At 46.5% G+C, this 20,357-nt stretch overlaps 2 protein-coding genes across 2 annotated transcripts; both read right to left on the bottom strand.

The window, feature by feature from the left end:
* Positions 1 to 12,856: 12,856 nt before the first annotated feature.
* On the bottom strand, positions 12,857 to 13,324 carry LOC116968529 (histone H3). The gene has a single exon (XM_033015295.1). It carries the CDS (start codon positions 13,286 to 13,288, stop codon positions 12,878 to 12,880), a length of 411 nt encoding a protein of 136 aa, XP_032871186.1. The 5' UTR covers positions 13,289 to 13,324; the 3' UTR covers positions 12,857 to 12,877.
* A 1,093-nt stretch (positions 13,325 to 14,417) lies between these two features.
* On the bottom strand, positions 14,418 to 14,739 carry LOC116968591 (histone H4-like). Its single transcript, XM_033015361.1, is given in 2 exon segments — positions 14,418 to 14,436; positions 14,438 to 14,739. Coding segments are annotated over 2 exon segments (309 nt in total). The 5' UTR covers positions 14,728 to 14,739.
* Between the last annotated feature and the right edge of the window lie 5,618 nt (positions 14,740 to 20,357).

A 20,357-nucleotide genomic window follows, 5' to 3' on the forward strand; every position in this document is an offset into this window, starting at 1 on the left:
ACAACAGTGATTCGGCTGATCACCAACGGTGATGAAACAAAATACAGAGCGGAGATGCAGAACCTGGCGGACTGGTGCACACGTAACAACTTGTCACTAAACACCTCCAAGACCAAGGAGCTGATTATTGACTTCAGGAGGTCCCATAATGGAGAATACGCCCCAATCTCCATCTACGGGGAAAGTGGAGAGAGAGTGTGCAGCTTTAAGTTTCTGGGCACTCACATTTCTGAGGACCTCACATGGTCCACCAACACCGCTGCGTTGGTCAAGAAGGCACAGCAACGACTGTTCTTCCTGAGGACATTAAAAAAGTCTGGTCTGCCCCAACAGCTGCTGACAACCTTCTACCGCTGCACCACGGAGAGCTTATTAATGTATGGCATCTCTGTGTGGTATCTCAGCTGCACGGAGGCGGAGAGGAGAGCTCTTCAGCGCATCGTCCACAGAGCGCAGAGGATCATTGGGACAGAGCTACCAGCCTTGGAGGGCATCTATCACACACGGTGCCTCAGGAAGGCCGTCAGCATCCATAAAGACTCCTCACACCCTTGTAACAGACTGTTCGAACTACTTCCCTCCGGCAGACGTTACAAGGCCTTCTACGCCCGAACCTACAGACTCAGAACAGCTTTATTTCCAGAGCTATAGCGGCTCGGAACCGGCCCTGCTGAGTGCCCTCCACCTCCCCCCCCCCCCCCCCCCTGGACTGTCTCCCTCGGATGGTCACGTCACACAGCTTTTTATTTATTTTACTCTTCTTTTATATCGGTTGGAAGCTGCATACTAAATCTCGTTGCACTGACGTGCAATGACAATAAAATATATTATTATTATTATTAGACGAGCCCTCCAATCTATCCTGCCAAAGCACTGCTGTAATATCTTCCCTGACAAGCAATGCAACACCTCCACCTCTTGCCCCTCGAATTCTATCACACCTGAAGCAACGAAATCCTGGAATATTTAGTTTCCAATCACAGCCCTCCTGCAACCATGATTCACTGATCGCCACAACATCATACTTCCAGGTGTCAATCCAGGCTCTAAGCTCATCCACCTTTCTTACAATGCTCCTAGCATTACAATATGCACATTTAAGAAATCCACCGCCTCTTCTTCTCTGTTTATTTCCTTTTTCTTCTTTCTCCCCTAGATTGAGACAAACTAACGAGGAAGGCGAGCGTGAAGTTTCTGTTTCAATGAGGTGGGCAGGAATGTACTCGCATCTAGATTATACCGGGTTTGGACGGCTAATTTGATCAAATTAAACAGAATGAGAACTGTGAGGAAAGAGTTAACAGACATGGTTGATTTAGACTAGGGATAGAAAAATAACTTAGAAAGAAATAAGGTGTCAGCAGAAGCCAGACTGCTAGTAGAATAGAAAGTAATGATATACAGAACAGAGAGAAATTCTAGATAAAAAGTAGCAACAGAAATACTTCAGTAGAAGATTGGGTGGACGTTCCACGACGTTCTCGTGGGAATCTAGGTTTTATGTTATGATTGGAAGAAGCTCAATGGGTGTGAAAATAGTGAAAAGAAATGTATAAAGATAGAAGACATCCCGATCCTCGGTGTGCCTCTAGGGGACATCAGTGGAGAGGCACCTATTCTGCAGAATATGAAATTAATAGAAACACTTCTTTGTCTGAATTTGTCTCAAGAGCATTTGTGATTTTTGAATCTCACAACTTGGGGGCTCGTTTCCGAGATCAAATACTCTGGACAGCTGACGGGAGTAGACGGACGAAGGGAAGGTGCACCCTGCTGAGTTCAGCGGTCTCAGACTCCTTGCTTGCCATCAGCTGTTTAAGCAGTAGTATCCGGACCACACAGAGACTCGACAAAGAAGTGGGAGTAGTCGGAAATCGCGAAAAATCAATCGAGTAATTCCAGTGCATGGAACCCAGGTAGGAAAATGACTATTAAGTACTTCCTGGGCTATTGAGAATGATGAACACGGTACGATGAACACGGTATTAAGAATATAAGACCTTGTGGTTAACGCCCTGAAGGATTCAGGGGGCTGCAAGGCAAACCCAGAGGGGAGGGGAAAAGGCTGTGGGCCAAATCCCCGCATTCTGCCCAATAGTCCGTTGGGGCAAATGCTGGACCCTGGAGGACAGGAAATACCCAGGGGTTGGAGAAGCCAACAATGATAAGTTATAGTCAGTTGGGGAAAATGCAAAGCTGCATATGGGCAGGAGATACCCACAGAAAATGCAGAGCCGGAGGGGGCCAAAATACCCAAGGGAAAGAGAAGACAGGGGCCGAAGATCACCCGGCCAACAGGACGGGGAGTCAAAGGGCAGAAGGGGAAGATAAGAAGTTCGGTAGAAATTAGACCCCTGAGGGAGGTACCTAGGAGAGGACCCTGAGGGAGAAGGGAGTTTGCTTCCTTGAAGATTCATTAGGTCTGACGAGAACAGTTAGATCAATTCTTGAGAGACAGGAAAATTCCTGAGACAGGATGATAAGGGAGTTACTCCCGAAAGTAGCAGATAAGACGGCAGAGGCCGCGAAAGGGGGATGTTTGTAACAAATGGTTGAAATGAGCAAGTTGTAAAATTGAACACAGACGCCCCATGGCGGAGGTGGGAATTCCCACTGTGTTTGGGCCGAGGGGGATTGCGAACAAGCTGCAAAAATGAACTCTTTGTATCCTGGTAACCTGAAAAAGAGAAGTTGTAAAAATCGTTTCTTGATGTTCTTTTAGATTTCTTGTCAGTAAAGTTAACTGGAAATAAGTGAATTGATGAAATTGACCAGCTTTTATGTTGTTTTATGGTAGACAAGTTGAGAAACACAGACAGAGAGAGAGAGAGAGAGAGAGAGAGAGGCACAGAGAGAGCCAGATACAGAGGGAGAGAGAGAGAGACAGACACAGAGACAGCCAGACATAGAGAGAGAGAGATTTTATTTATTTAGCGAATGCAGTCCTTTAGCCAAGCAGTTGCCTCTTGATCTGCTGTATGAAGGGTGACAAGTCCTCCTTTGAGTCTTTGTTGAAGGCATGCTTCAATGATGTGTTGTAAGGGAGTGCCACAAGCACACCGTGGGGTTGGGCTGCTGCCCCATTTGTGAAGGCTGGCCAAGCAGGGGCCATGTCCAGTCCTGAATCTATTCAGCGTCGAGAGAGAGAGAGAGAGAGAGAGAGAGAGAGAGAGAGAGAGAGACTGGCACAGACTCAGACAGAAAGAGAAAGGATGCCTTCTGGAGCTGTCCGCTGGCAACAGAGAGTAGAGACTTATTCGTCTTTGAGTGGGAAAACCTAAAAACCGGGCGAAAGCAACAATTCCGGTGGGCGGTGCTCCCTCAAGGTTTTACAGAATCACCAAATTTATTCGGCCAAATTTTAGAGCAGGTATTGGAGGATTTCCCAGGACACGGGGAAACGCAACTATTACAGTATGTGGATGACCTCCTTTTGTCAGGAGAGAGAGAAGAGTCCCTTACTTCGACACCACAATAAGCCTGTTAAACTTCTTGGGAAGGAAGGGGTTAAGAGTGTCCCGTAACAAGCTTCAATTTGTGAAACAAGAGGTAAAATATCTGGGACATCTGATAAGTGGAGGAAAGAGACGAATCAACCCTGAAAGGATAGCTGGGATCACGGGAGTACCAATACCAAAGAATAAGAAAGAGATCCGAAAATTCCTGGGATTGATAGGATACTGTCGACTGTGGATAGATGATTACTCCAGACAAGTGAAATTCCTGTATGATAAATTGGGAGAAGAAAAAGACAAAATTCAGTGGACCCCAGAACAGGAGGTGGAATTTGGGAAATTAAAGAACAGTTTGATTACTGCTCCCGTGTTGGCTCTGCCCTCAGTAGAACAACCTTTCCACCTGTTTGTAAATTCAGACAAGGGGGTGGCACTAGGGGTACTCACCCAGAAAAGAGGGGGAAATCGACAGCCAGTGGCCTTCCTCTCGAAAATATTAGATCCAGTCTCCAGGGGATGGCCGGGATGCATACAAGCGGTAGCAGCTACCGCAATATTGGTGGAAGAGAGTAGGAAATTAACCTTTGGGGGCACTCTGGTTGTTTCTACACCACACACAGTAAGAACCATACTCACTCAGAAATCCAACAGATGGTTAACAGACTCTAGACTTTTGAAGTATGAGGCCATCCTGATGGAAAAAGACGATTTGATGATAATTACGGATAAGAACCTTAACCCGTCCCAATTCCTGTATCCAGCAGAGAAACAGGGTGACAAGGAAGAGGGCCCAGTACACTGCTGTAGTGAAATAATAGATTTACAGACAAAAAGTAGAGAAGACTTAGAAGAGCAACCTGTGGCTGAGGGCAGCTGGTGGTTTATAGATGGATCCTCCAGGTGCATAGGTGGAAAAAGACATAGTGGGTACGGTATAGTGAACGGGGAAACGATGGAGGAAATTGAAAGCGGCAGGCTGCCTGGTAGTTGGTCAGCTCAATCTTGTGAATTATATGCTTAATGAGAGCTTTAGAATTATTGGAGGGAAAGGAAGGAACAGTATATACCGATTCAAAATACGCTTTTGGAGTAGTACACACCTTTGGGAAGATCTGGAAAGAGTGAGGAATGATAACAACTCGAGGTAAAGAATTAGCGCATGAGCAATTGGTAGGACAGACATTGGAAGCCTTGCAAAATCCAGAACGAATAGCCATAGCACATGTGGCAGGGCATCAGAAGGGTAACACCCTGGAGGCCAGAGGAAATAGGGCAGTGGATGAGGTTGCAAAAAGAGCAGCCACAGAACAGATGGTAGAAATGAAGTCACTAATACCTTTAAGGGAACCAGAGGAAAATATACCTATCTTTAGTGAGAAAGAACAGGAAAACATGAAAGAAACGGGGGCTCAGCGAACTTCAAATGGGAAAATGGTGGACACCAAATGGAAAGCAGCTATTGAACAGAAATAATGAAGGAGTTATTAGGGAGATTACATGGACAAAGCCATTGGGGAACACAAGCCCTCGGTGACACCCTCCTCAGAACCTACGCTTGCTGTGGGATGTTTACCATGGGCAAACAAGTCATAAGGGGCTGTGTAATATGTCAGCGAATTAATAAGGAAATCATGAGAGCAGTCCCAGGAGGAGGACAACCATTAGCAGTTAGGCCCTTCCAAAGAATACAGATAGATTTTACCGAGCTGCCCCGGGTACAAACATGGAAGTACCTGTTAGTGGTAGTGGACCATTTCACGAGATGGGTAGAGGCATTCCCCACGGCAACTGCCACCTCACAGGCGGTAGCCAAGATATTATTAGAACAAATTATGCCCAGATATGGGATTGTGGAAACAATAGACTCAGATAGAGGGACCCATTTTGCCTCCAAAACACATGAAATGATATGTGAAGCACTGGGAATAGAATGGAAATTGCATACACCATGGCATCCCCAGAGTTCAGGAAAGGTGGAAAGAATGAATGGCACCTTAAAGACCCAAATCACCAAGTTACTAGAGGAAACGAGACTCCCCTGGACTAAGTGCCTTCCGATAGCTCTGTTGAGAATCCGAACGGCACCTCGAAAAGACATAGGGATATCACCATATGAAATGTTATTCGGGCTCCCATACTTAGGGAAGGTAGAAGGAGTCCCAACAATACAAGGGAACGATGTGTTCCTGAGGAACTGTTTACTGGCAGTGTCCCAATCTCTTGCAGAACTAAAAATTAAAGGATTGCTGGCCCAGAGCCCACTACTGGACTTTCCGATTCACTCAGTCAAGGCTGGAGACTGGGTACTAATAAAAACGTGGAAAGAAGAAAAGCTGTAACCTAAGTGGACTGGACCCTACCTGGTGTTACTAATCACGGAGACAGCAGTACGAACAAAAGAGAAAGGGTGGACACACGCAAGTCGAGTTAAGGGTCCTGTGGAGGCCCCACCAGACAATATCAGCCCGTGGACTGTGCGCAAAGGAGAAGAACCCTTGACTTTAATACTTACCAAGAACCCGCAGAAAAAATGAAGATTTCGTGTTGGTGGGTCGTGTGTTGGGTGGTTGCCCAACTTGTAAGTAATGTAACATGCATAAAAATCACAATACCACAGAATAGAAGGTCCACCACCATCCCATTTAATGTATGTAAAGGAAAATGGTGGTGCGGCTATAGAATGTATGTATGCACCCATCCCTGTAAAGATTGGCACGCGGTGTTTACTTCATCAAAATATGGGTGGCATCGGACCACCTATCAAACTGATAGGTGGAAGAGTATATCAAAACCCAAATGAGAAATTGCCAGGACGCGTATATGTGAGCATACAGAGTGTCCAAATACAGGAAAGTGGTAGGTATTGGATATGTGCAGATACAACAGGGAAGGACGCATGTCTGAAGTTTGAGATAGAAGTAAAGTGAGATGGGAAGATGGGAAGATACGAGGATAGGGGAGAGGTGTTCAAGATAGATGACAGTCAGAATAGGGATCCCGGGGCAACACCAGCACCACCAGTAGTCAGCAATGTCATCAGGGAAAATGAGTCGAAGGATCTGAAGATAATGATAGTAGCAGGAGAAACAGGATTAAGGCAGTTATATAAGAAAGGAATACCAACAGGGGGAAAAGGAGCCAACACCTGGCTTGCCTGGATGATGTACACAGCCAGAAGTATGCAACGAACCAATTGTTACGCCTGCGCTGGAGCTAGGCCTCAGATGGTCCCTGTACCATTTCCCCTGAATTGGGATAGAACACCTAGGGCTATGACATGTATACTACAGCTATTCACGAATCCCCTCTTACCAAAGAATGTGATATGCCAGAGTTATCATTACCTATTTCCGGCCAGCAACAACAATATGAAGGGCCGAAGGGAAGACCCTCATCCTCCTCCATTTACCATTCCTTTTGGGGAGGAGGGGTTTGAGTGCTATACAAGAAATAGCCCAGAGGGACAGGACATGGGGGAGGTGCTCAACTGCAATAAGACGTATAACATAACGGCTGAGGAACAGGGGCCACGGTTCAATAGCTCCTGGCTGAATAAGCAGATAGTCAGTAGAGCCGATGTCTGGTGGTGGTGCGGGGAGAATACCCTGTGGCCCCGGTTAACGGGAACCTGTACCCTCATACAACTGATGATGCCCTTCACCATAGCAGTAGAACATGCCGTAGAACTCGATAAAGGAAGCCGACGACAAAAGAGAAAGGTGAGAGGATCATTCGACACACACACATCTATATAGATGCGATAGGGGTGCCAAGAGGGGTACCCGATGGATTTAAAACCAGAAATCAGATAGCTGCGGGCTTTGAGTCCATACTCTTCTGGTGGTCCACAATTAATAAAAATGTGGACTGGATCAACTACTTATACTACAATCAACAACGCTTTATAAATTACATAGAAACATAGAAACATAGAAATTAGGTGCAGGAGTAGGCCATTCGGCCCTTCGAGCCTGCACCGCCATTCAATATGATCATGGCTGATCATCCAACTCAGTATCCCGTACCTGCCTTCTCTCCATACCCTCTGATCCCCTTAGCCACAAGGGCCACATCTAACTCCCTCTTAAATATAGCCAATGAACTGGCCTCGACTACCCTCTGTGGCAGGGAGTTCCAGAGATTCACCACTCTCTGTGTGAAAAAAGTTCTTCTCATCTCGGTTTTAAAGGATTTCCCCCTTATCCTTAAGCTGTGACCCCTTGTCCTGGACTTCCCCAACATCGGGAGCAATCTTCCTGCATCTAGCCTGTCCAACCCCTTAAGAATTTTGTAAGTTTCTATAAGATCCCCTCTCAATCTCCTAAATTCTAGAGAGTATAAACCAAGTCTATCCAGTCTTTCTTCATAAGACAGTCCTGACATCCCAGGAATCAGTCTGGTGAACCTTCTCTGCACTCCCTCTATGGCAATAATGTCCTTCCTCAGATTTGGAGACCAAAACTGTACGCAATACTCCAGGTGTGGTCTCACCAAGACCCTGTACAACTGCAGTAGAACCTCCCTGCTCCTATACTCAAATCCTTTTGCTATGAAAGCTAACATACCATTCGCTTTCTTCACTGCCTGCTGCACCTGCATGCCCACTTTCAATGACTGGTGTACCATGACACCCAGGTCTCGCTGCATCTCCCCTTTTCCTAGTCGGCCACCATTTAGATAATAGTCTGCTTTCCTGTTTTTGCCACCAAAATGGATAACCTCACATTTATCCACATTATACTGCATCTGCCAAACATTTGCCCACTCACCCAGCCTATCCAAGTCACCTTGCAGTCTCCTAGCATCCTCCTCACAGCTAACACTGCCCCCCAGCTTCGTGTCATCCGCAAACTTGGAGATATTGCCTTCAATTCCCTCATCCAGATCATTAATATATATTGTAAATAGCTGGGGTCCCAGCACTGAGCCTTGCGGTACCCCACTAGTCACTGCCTGCCATTGTGAAAAGGACCCGTTTACTCCAACTCTTTGCTTCCTGTTTGCCAGCCAGTTCTCTATCCACATCAATACTGAACCCCCAATGCCGTGTGCTTTAAGTTTGTATACTAATCTCTTATGTGGGACCTTGTCGAAAGCCTTCTGGAAGTCCAGATACACCACATCCACTGGTTCTCCCCTATCCACGCTACTAGTTACATCCTCGAAAAATTCTATAAGATTCGTCAGACATGATTTACCTTTTGTAAATCCATGCTGACTTTGTCCAATGATTTCACCACTTTCCAAATGTGCTGCTATCCCATCTTTAATAACTGACTCTAGCAGTTTCCCCACTACCGATGTTAGACTAACTGGTCTGTAATTCCCCGTTTTCTCTCTCCCTCCCTTCTTAAAAAGTGGGGGTTACGTTTGCTACCCGCCAATCCTCAGGAACTACTCCAGAATCTAAAGAGTTTTGAAAGATTATTACTAATGCATCCACTATTTCTGGAGCTACTTCCTTAAGTACTCTGGGATGCAGCCTATCTGCTTATTTATGTCTTCCTTAGTGAAGACGGAACCAAAGTAGTTATTCAATTGGTCCGCCATATCCTTGTTCCCCATGATCAACTCACCCGTTTCTGACTGCAAGGGACCTACATTTGTTTTAACTAATCTCTTTCTTTTCACATATCTATAAAAACTTTTGCAGTCAGTTTTTATGTTCCCTGCCAGTTTTCTTTCATGATCTATTTTTCCTTTCCTAATTAAGCCCTTTGTCCTCCTCTGCTGGTCTCTGAATTTCTCCCCGTATGCTGCTTTTTCTGGCTAATTTGTACGCATCATCCTTCGCTTTGATACTATCCCTGATTTCCCTTGTTATCCACGGATGCACTACCTTCCCTGATTTATTCTTTTGCCAAACTGGGATGAACAATTTTTGTAGTTCATCCATGCAGTCTTTAAATGTCTTCCATTGCATATCCACCGTCAACCCTTTTAGAATTAATTGCCAGTCAATCTTGGCCAATTCACGTCTCATGCCATCAAAGTTACCTTTCTTTAAGTTCAGAACCATTGTTTCTGAATTAACAATGTCACTCTCCATCCTAATGAAGAACTCAACCATATTATGGTCACTCTTGCCCAAGGGGGCACGTACAACAAGACTGCTAACTAACCCTTCCTCATTACTCAATACCCAGTCTAAAATAGCCTGCTCTCTCGTTGGTTCCTCTACATGTTGATTTAGATAACTATCCCGCATACATTCCAAAAAATCCTCTTCCTCAGCACCCCTGCCAATTTGATTCACCCAATCTATATGTAGATTGAAGTCACCCATTATAACGGTTTTGCCTTTGTCGCACGCATTTCTAATTTCCTGTTTGATACCATCTCCAACTTCACTACTACTGTTAGGTGGCCTGTACACAACACCCACCAGCGTTTTCTGCCCCTTAGTGTTTCGCAGCTCTACCCATACCGATTCCACATCCTGCAAACTAATGTCCTTCCTTTCCATTGCATTAATCTCCTCTCTAATCAGCAACGCTACCCCACCTCCTTTTCCTTTCTCTCTATCCCTCCTGAATATTGAATATCCCTGGATGTTCAGCTCCCAGCCTTGGTCACCCTGGAGCCATGTCTCCGTGATCCCAACTATATCATAGTCATTAATAGCTATCTGCACATTCAACTCATCCACCTTATTACGAATGCTCCTTGCATTGAGACACAAAGCCTTCAGGCTTGTTTTTACAACACTCTTTACCCCTTATACAATTTTGTTGAAAAGTGGCCCTTTTTGATTTTTGCCCTGGATTTTCCGGCCTGCCACTTTTACTTTTCACCTTGCTACCTATTGCTTCTACCCTCATTTTACACCCCTCTGTCTCTACGCTCACACATTTAAGAAACCCTTTCCCTTTAACTCCATCCTCCACTAGCCCATTCGACACCCCACCCCCCTTATTCAGTTTAAAACCACCCGTGTAGCAGTGGCAAACCTGCCTGCCAGAATGCTGGTCCCACACCCCTTTTGTACAGTTCCCCCTTACCCCAAAACAGATCCCAGTGATCTAAGAATCTAAATCCCTGCCCCGTGCACCAGTTCCTCAGCCACACGTTCAGGTCCCGTATCTCCCTGTTCCTGCTCTCGCCAGCACGAGGAACTGGAAGCAAACCGGAGATAACAACCCTGGAGCTCCTGCTTTTCAGCATTTTTCCGAGCTCTCCAAAGTCACGCTGCAGAATATTCATCCCCTTCTTTCCGACATCGTTTGTGCCGACATGCACTACCACTTCCGGATGTTCACCTTCGCCCTTGAGGATTTTCTGCACTCTGTCCGTGACATCCTGGATCCTGGCACCAGGAAGGCAGCACACCATCCTCGCATCCCGTCTGTTGCCGCAGAAACCCCTGTCCGTACCTCTCACAATGGAGTCTCCTACTACAATGGCGTTGCCTGCCTTAGGCCTTTTTGGTTTTGGCTCAACAGCCCTATTCGCATCACAAGCCAGTCCGCCGCCCAGTGTACACACCTCTTCTGTCCCGACAGCTTCTAAGTGGGTGAACCTGTTCACAAGAGGTACAACCCCCGGGGACGTTGGCATTCCATGCTTCCCTCCCGTTCTCACTGTCTCCCACCTTCTCTCTTCCAGTACCTTAGGTGTAACAATCGTACTGTAGGACTTGTCAAGGAACGACTCCGTTTCTCGGACGAACCGGAGGTCATCCACTTGCTTCTCCAGTTCCTCAACACGGCCCTTCAGGAGCTCTACCTGGATGCACTTTTCGCATTTGTAGCAGCCAGAGGCACCAGCGGTGTCCTTGACCTCCCACATACTGCAAGCATTACACTGAATCAGCTTGCCTGACATCTCCTTCTTTCGTCTCTCCCTCTGCAGTGTTTTGCGTAGTCTCCTCTCCTCAGCCTCCTCTCCGAAGACTCGAGATGCAGTTGAAGGATTAGCAGAACAACTGACAGCTACCAGCCAAATGGCCTGGCAAAATCTCATGGCCTTGGACATGCTACTGGCTGAGAAGGGAGGGGTGTGTGTAATGTTTGGCGAACAATGTTGCACATTCATCCCCAACAACACTGCTCCGGATGGGTCAGTGTCAAGAGCCCTAGCAGGTCTCACCTCTCTGTCTATCGAATTGGCTGAGAACTCTGGAGTAGACACTTCCTGGACTGGGTTTCTAGATTCCTGGTTTGGGAAATGGAAGCACATCTTTACATCAGCCCTAACATCTGTGATAGTCATGGTGGGGTTACTGTGTTTGTTCGGATGTTGTATCATTCCCTGCGTACGGGGATTGGCTCAGCGATTGATAGAAACAGCCCTGACAAAGAACAGTGCTGCCACGATGATGGCCTTCAGAACACAGTATGACCAACGAGAGGAGGATAGGGAGGTGAAAAATCTTCTGCTAGCATTAGAAAAGGAGGAGATAGTGTAAATCAAGGGTGCGTAGCAAAAAAGAAAAGGATGGATTGTGAGGAAAGAGTTAACAGACATGGTTGATTTAGACTAGGGATAGAAAAATAACTTAGAAATAAATAAGGTGTCAGCAGAAGCCAGACTGCTAGTAGAATAGAAAGTAACGATATACAGAACAGAGAGAAATTCTACATAAAAAGTAGCAACAGAAATACTTCGGTAGAAGTTTGGGTGGACGTTCCACGACGTTCTCGTGGGAATCTGGGTTTTATGTTATGATTGGAAGAAGCTCAATGGGTGTGAAAATAGTGAAAATAAATGTATAAAGACAGAAGACATCCCGATCCTCGGTGTGCCTTTAGGGGACATCAGTGGAGAGGCACCTATTCAGCAGAATATGAAATTAATAAACACACTTCTTTGTCTGAATGTGTCTCAAGAGCATTTGTGATTTTTGAATCTCACAAGAACTATCGCCTGCGAATGAAATATCGAACCAGTTGCATCAATGCGGTGTCCAAATATCAACGCAACACTTTCAGTGAGACCGTGCATGAGCAGAGCCATTAGGATTTCCGTTAGCAGCGTCAGCGCTGTGTGGGTCGTTACTTGGAGTTGGAGTATGTGGTCGCCGCCGTTGTCCCTCCAACCGGCCTCATCATTATGGAGATGGTGTAACTCAGTGTCTGTGGAAGGACTGATCAGCGACTGAGGGGCGCGCGTGGAAAGTGCGTAATAAAGGCGTTTGTTGTCCTTGAACCCGGAGCGCGTGAGAAAAGGGGGCGCAGAGCGAACAGGGGCTGGTCGTGTACACACCATTATGAGCCGTGTTGGCATTTACATCGAAACCAGTTACACTTGAATGACTGAAGTCAGATTCCACTCAGCAGCAGCCTCTGCGGCATCAATTCAGATAAAACCCCGCAGAAAGAAGAGAACATTGATGTAAAAGGACATTAGAAAGCCACAGCTCTTTCTTCTGCCGGATTAGTGGCTCTTAAAAGAGCCGTTTGATGTTGGTGGAGAGGTGGAGTTTAGGCGCGCTCCCCGCGGATGCGGCGGGCCAGCTGGATGTCTTTGGGCATGATGGTGACTCGCTTGGCGTGGATTGCGCACAGGTTGGTGTCCTCAAAGAGCCCCACCAGGTAAGCCTCGCTGGCCTCCTGCAGGGCCATGACGGCCGAACTCTGGAAGCGCAGGTCTGTCTTGAAGTCCTGAGCGATCTCCCGCACCAGGCGCTGGAAGGGCAGTTTGCGGATGAGCAACTCGGTGGATTTCTGGTAGCGCCGGATCTCCCTCAGAGCCACGGTGCCGGGCCTGTAGCGATGAGGCTTCTTCACTCCGCCCGTGGCTGGAGCGCTCTTCCGCGCCGCTTTGGTCGCCAGCTGTTTGCGAGGAGCTTTCCCACCGGTCGATTTGCGCGCTGTCTGCTTGGTCCGGGCCATTCTCCTTCAACAGTGGGAGCGCAGTGTGAAATACAGGGACTGAATGACGGAGCCGGCTCTGGGACCCGCTTTTGTAAAGTTGGTGAAGGGCCGGCCCACAGCCTCTGAATGGATGGAGCAGAGATGTCACTCACGGTGCCCCATCCCTGCGTGCGGCTGCAGGTCTGTCAGCACCAGGCGGCTGTTTCAGATGGTCTGGGGCCGGGAGGGGGGAGGAAGGGAGGAAGGGGGAAGGGAGGGGGAGGGGAGGGAGGGGGAGGGGGAGGGGGAGAGCACAGAGTGAAATAATTGACTGAACATGCGGCGCGGATTTACAGACCGGATCCCGGTGCGGAGGGAAATTGTTTCTGCTCGTGACTGGAAATAAGCGACTGTTACCCAGGGAACGGTTTGGAGTCGACCCTCCTGTTGCTGCATTAATCATGCGGTATATCGGTAAAAGGGAAACTGACATCGCCTGGGATGTCAGGACTTTCATATGAAGGAAGACTGGATAGACTCGGTTTGTACTCGCTAGAATTTAGAAGATTGAGGGGGGATCTTATAGAAACGTACAAAATTCTTAAGGGGTTGGACAGGCTAGATGCAGGAAGATTGTTCCCGATGTTGGGGAATTCCAGAACAAGGGGTCACAGTTTAAGGATAAAGGAGAAATCTTTTAGGACAGAGATGAGGAAAACTTTTTTTCACACAGAGAGTGGTGAATCTGTGGAATTCTCTCCCGCAGAAGGTAGGTGAGGCCAGTTCATTTGCTATATTTAAGAGGGAGTTAGATGTGGCCCTTGTGGCTAAAGGGATCAGGGGGTATGGAGAGAAGGCAGGTACAGCATACTGAGTTGGATGATCAGCCATGATCATATTGAATGGCGGTGCAGGCTCGAAGGGCCGAATGGCCTACTCCTGCACCTATTTTCTATGTTTCTATGTATGATCTTTTACCGTCGGCTTTGCATTCTAATGACCGCGGTGATCAAGCTAAAAACTGTTGTTCAGTGGTGGAATAACTAGTTTAATAAAACACATTTCAATCTGCATCTACTCTAATTCCATAGTCACTGCTCCCTCTGTGAGGTTTTGGGCGGCTCTTAGAAGAGCCTTTGTTTAGTATTGGAATAAAGGGGATAGTTATTTAGCCGCCGAACCCGTAGAGTGCGGCCCTGTCGTTTCAGAGCGTACACCACATCCATGGCAGTGACCGTCTTGCGCTTGGCGTGCTCGGTGTAGGTGACCGCGTCCCTGATCACATTCTCCAGGAAAACCTTCAGCACCCCGCGGGTCTCCTCGTATATCAGACCCGAGATCCGCTTGACCCCACCACGCCGAGCCAGGCGGCGGATAGCTGGCTTGGTGATGCCCTGGATGTTATCGCGAAGCACTTTGCGGTGCCGCTTTGCTCCCCCTTTGCCTAATCCTTTGCCTCCTTTCCCTCGACCAGTCATGATGCTGCTTCACTCTAGTCGCTGCTCAGTGATAATCTAACTGGTGCTGTCTCTTTTCATACGCAGCGCCCCGACCTGCCCGAGATACGCAGAGAGTGCGAGGCGGGGAGAGGAGGAGACAAAGTGACAGACAGCTTCCTCTCATATTCCAGCTCCACGCCCCAGATTACTGAAAACATTTTTCAAACGGTTTGCCCACAAACCACCCGAAATTTAGCGCTCCGGCCAAACTATCAGACAGACATTCCGTGGTAAAAGTCAGTCAGTGATATTATCGTTGTCAAATTAATTTGTCTCCTTCCGGTTCATCCTCGGAGCTAGTTCCCTCTGCCGATATCGCCCACCCCACAGCGTTCAGCAGCTTTTAACGGATGATTTGGCAATATTACTGAGTTGATGCATGGGCTCTGAGGCGGGGATTTTGTCAGTGTTATTGTCTAACTGACAAGGAAACGGCTTTGAACTCATCTTGAAGCCAAACGTATGCCCAGTCCGAGTGAGGTTTAGCCGGGACATACCATTTAGTTGTATTCCATATACTGGATACCGGGGGGAGGGGTGGGGGGTGCAGCGAATGTCAGCGAGTTACAAGGAATCCCTGGTAATTTAAACGAGTCCCCACTGGCACTGAGCTTGTCTTGGGACCAAATATACTAGTGCCAAAGATAACAGGACCCCAAGGTCTGTGTGAACCTCAAGCCTTTGTCATCTCTTGGTTTTTGGAGTTGATTTATTATTGTCAAATGTAGCAATGTACAGTGACAACGTTTATTTTGCATGTAATGCAGGGAAATCGTTCACTCATTCGATATATTAGTGCAAAAATAAAATAAAGTGCAAGGGGCCACAACGAGGTGGATTGGAAAATTGGAAACATATGAAACAATTCTCTGCCACAGAGGTAGTTGAGGCCAGTTCATTGGCTATATTTAATGTTAGATGTGGCCCTTGTGGCTAAAGGGATCAGGGGGTATGGAGAGAAGGCAGGTACAGGATACTGAGTTGGATGATCAGCCATGATCATATTGAATGGCGGTGCAGGCTCGAAGGGCCGAATGGCCAACTCCTGCACCTATTTTCTATGTTTCTATGTTTCTAGGAAAGGTGTCAACAGTCGGATAACAGCAGGCAAATAGCTGTTCTTGAATCTGTTGGTAGTGATTTGAAACTGTTAGAGGAGAGGTCATAGAATGACCAGGTTGTGAGTGGTCCTTGGATTATGTTGGATGCTTTCCTGAGGTAGCATGAAGTGTAGATGAAGTTGATGGAGCAGGCTGGTTTGTGTTGGACTGGGCTGTTTCCACAACTCTCCACATTTTTTGCCATACCGGACAGACCAGCAAGCTATGATGCTGCTGGATAAATGATTTCTATAGTGGTTGATGGTCACTGGAGAGCTGCTAAAATGCTTTGTTATTCGGAAGAAGTAGAGGCGCTGGTGTGGCACCTTAGCCCTAGTAACAATGTGGTTGTACCAGGACAAATAGTTGGTGATATGTTTGGAGAATCTGCTTCTTTTCACCACCAAATATGATCATTTTATATTCAGATGGACAGAGTCGTACAGCCAATAAATGGAGCCTTTGGCCCACCGCATTCATGCTGATCTTTTTGCCCACATATTAATCCCATTTGCTTGCATTGGGACTCCATCTTCTGCATTCCATCGTCAAGTTTGCAGACGACACTACAGTGATTGGGCTGATCACCAACGGTGATGAAACAAAATACAGAGCGGGGATGCAGAACCTGGTGGACTGGTGTGCACGTAACAACTTGTCACTAAACACCTCCAAGACCAAGGAGCTGATTATTGACTTTAGGAGGTCACGTAATGGAGAATACGCCCCAATCTCCATCTACGGGGACAGTGTAGAGAGAGTGTGCAGCTTTAAGTTTCTGGGCACTCACATTTCAGAGGACCTCACATGGTCCACCAACACCGCTGCGCTGGTCAAGAAGGCACAGCAATGACTGTTCTTCCTGAGGACATTAAAAAAAGACTGGTCTGCCACAACAGCTGCTGACCACCATCCACCGCTGCACCACAGAGAGCATATTAACGTATGGCATCTCTGTGTGGTATCTCAACTGCACGGAGGCGGAGAGGAGAGCTCTTCAGCGCATCGTCCACAGAGTGCAGAAGATCATTGGGACACAGCTACCAGCCTTGGAGGGCATCTACCACACACGGTGCCTCAGGAAGGCCGTCAGCATCCACAAAGACTCCTCACACCCTTGTAACGGACTGTTCGAACTACTTCCCTCCGGCAGGCAGACGTTACAAGGCCTTCTATGCCCGAACCTCCAGACTCAGGAACAGCTTCATTCCCAGAGCTATAGCGGCTCTGAACCGGCCCTGCTGAGTGCCCCCCACCCCCCCTGGACTGTCTCCCTTGGATGGTCATGTCGCACAGGCACATCTGCACTTTAGTCTGTTTGAACTGTTTTGACTATTTTACTGTTCTTTTACAAACCATGTTATCGGGGTATCTAAATTTAAATATTATTAGTTATTTATGTTATGACATCGGATGGATGCTGCATGCCAAATCTCGTTGCACTTATGTGTAATGACAATAAAATACATTATTATTATTATTATTATTATTATTATTTGCCACCTATTTATCCATCTGTCTAAATGTTTCTAAACACGGTGACTGTATCCGATTCCACCACCTTCTCTGGCACATGATTCAGATATCAATCAATCCCTTTGTAAAAAGAACCCTTCGATTTCCTTTAAAACTCCATGTGCCTTACCTCAAACCTATCCCCTCATGTTTTTGAAACACAGACCATGCTTCTCCAAGCTCCCCCCATGGCTAAAGTCCTCCAGTCCAGGCAACATCCTGCTGAATTTCCTTTGTACTCTCTCCAGCAAAACCACATCCTTCCAACAGTCTGGTGACATTTACTGTTCAGCCAAAATGAAAAACTATGCACTTGTTCAAGTTAAGTTCCATCTGCCATTCCTTGGGCCTCTGTCCCAGCTGATTTAAATCTTTTGGCAATCTTAGATAACCTTATTCACTGTCGACTGTACCACTAATGTATTATCCATCAACTTACTAACCAAGGCAATCGCATATTCATGCAAATCATGGACATAGATGATAATAGTAAGATTAAACGAGAACTTACCAGTTTGAAGTTTGATCTGTATTTTATGAGGAGTTACGATGAGGGATTACGTGAAGAACCCGCTCAGTGCGCAGGCGCGGCATACTTCCAAGCAGCGGTGTGGAATCACAGATAGACACAGTTATTTTGAAGTAAACATAGTAAAGATAAGGAGACATCAATTTATTAGTTTGATCCATTTAATGAGGGTGGGAGCGGAGGTCACGTAATCCCTCATCGTAACTCCTCATAAAATACAGATCAAACTTCAAACTGGTAAATTCTCGTTTAATCTTACTATTTTACTTCGGAGTCACGTGAGTGACTACGTGAAGATTTCAAAGCTCTGTGATTTCAAACCGTGTAACAGTTTCATTTCACTCACTGCCGAAGTTCTTGAGGGAGGAAGTGTTATCGTAATGAACCAATGAGTCTATTTGTAGAAAAACACAATGGTATTTTTTAAACAATAACAACAAAGAATTAAGTTGCTCCCCTGGGCTTAAATTAAATATTTGCAGTTCGTAATCTTTACTGCAAATAAACCAGGTTTTGCCAACGGCTTATTATAAAATTTCTGAACGGTCTTTTCCCTTCCCACCATCCTGCTGTAGCCAGGATGTGGTCTATAGGCATGTCCATTCTTTAGCCGTCGACATGGATGCTGCCCTGGTGGAATAAAATTTGTACATGTTAGTGTTTATCCCAGCAGTTTCTAGCACCTGCTTGAGCCATCTCGCAATGGTTTGGCTCGTACCCCACCATAAGGTTTTTGTGACTGACCCACAAGGCTTTTCATCTCCCTCGAATATTCTGGTTGTGTCTATGTAGGATAGTAGGTGGGTCATGGCACATAACTGTGGTTCTGGTGGGTAAGCCACGACTGGATTAGGTGTTCCTGGTCTGCTCTGTTTGACCAGTCGCTGGATAACGACAGATCTGGTCTGGAGCTGTGATCATGTTGACCAGTCGCAATAGGTGTAGTGACTGGACCCTCTGAGCGGATACAAGTGCCATCAACATGAGCGTCTTTAGTGTAGCTTGCTCGAGGCCGGGGGATCTGGCTGGTGGCCATTCCCTGAGATATGTCAGGAGCACACTGATATCCCAAATATGGGTATACCTGGGCTTAGGGCTTGATATTGTAAATGCCCTTCATCAGTTTTACCACCAGTGGATGGGATCCCATCGCCTGTTGTCCTGCCGCTGGTTTGAGATAAGCAGAAAGAGCACTCTGCGCTGTGTTGATGGCACTGTAGCTGATCCCTACATCGTGGTGTAGATGGCCAGGAACTCCAGTATGTTGGTGGCTGTAGCTGTTGCGTATGTTGTCCATGTTTCCTGGCAGTACTTCTCCCTTTTTTGATGCTGGTTAAGTACTGCCTCTTGGTGGATGTTCGAAGGGATGCCGACATGGTGGTGATGGTTTGTTTGGACAATCCCAGTTCCAGGTAAGGTCTGTTCAAACTTGCAACCCAGGCGTTTAATTTTCTCATGGCATGGGTGTTTACCTTACCTGGTAGGTAAGTAGCTGATAGCCAAATATGTCTTTCGACATACCATTGCCAAATCATGTTGACCAATTTGTCGCATGATAATGATTTTATGCCACCCATATGGTTAATATAAGCCATCACCGTAGTATTTATCAATTTGTAACCGAACATGCAAGTGCTGCATATTAGATAAATATGCTTTTAAACCATAAAAGGTGCCCAACATCTCTAGATAGTTAATGCCCAGTGTAAGTAGTAATGATGACTCTAGGTTAGTCCATCTACCACTTGTGCTGGATATGGAGTTAGTCGCTCCCAGCCTTGAGCACTGGCATCTGTTTGAATAACTAAAGTAGGGTTAGTGATAAAGATAGGGATGAAACTATGCCAAACGTTTTCTGCCCACCACTGTAGCTCTGATATTGCTTCAGTGGGTAAGTTCATGACACGATCATAGTGACCTGTATGTCGTTTTATTGCCCGTACCTTTGCTCTCTGTAAAATTTTTTGATAGTGCAAAGGTCCGAATTGTGTAGCCGGAAATGCTGCTACCATTTCCCCAATTACTCTTGCTACTTGTCGAATAGTTGGTCGCTCGTTGATCATTAATTTGTTGCATGATTGTGCTAATTCAACCATTTTTGCCTTTGGCAAGGTAACAGTCATATGGACTGAGTTAATTGTGAAGCCCAGGTAGTCCATGATAGTGGATGGCTTCAACTTAGATTTATCTGGATGTAGGACGAACCCCAGAGTTTCGAGGAGCTGTTTTGTAGCTGATACTGCTGCCACAGCCAATTCCATTGTTTTCCCTACTATGAGAATATCCTCCAGATATGCCATGACAATATGTTTTTGTTTTCTTAGTATTGCCATGGCTGGGTTCAATATTTTGGTGAATAATCTTGGGCTGAAGTTCGCCCATAGGGCAATGCTTTGTACTATCCAGATAAATTTTAGGTATCTGCGATGATCCTTGTATATGGGTACTAGATAGTAAGCATCTTT

Source organism: Amblyraja radiata, chromosome 45, assembly GCF_010909765.2.
Source record: "Amblyraja radiata isolate CabotCenter1 chromosome 45, sAmbRad1.1.pri, whole genome shotgun sequence".
Classification (NCBI taxonomy): domain Eukaryota; kingdom Metazoa; phylum Chordata; class Chondrichthyes; order Rajiformes; family Rajidae; genus Amblyraja; species Amblyraja radiata.

Bases quoted from the DNA above. Each gene is read 5' to 3' on its own strand.
- LOC116968529 (XM_033015295.1), bottom strand. From the start codon at position 13,288: ATGGCCCGGACCAAGCAGACAGCGCGCAAATCGACCGGTGGGAAAGCT.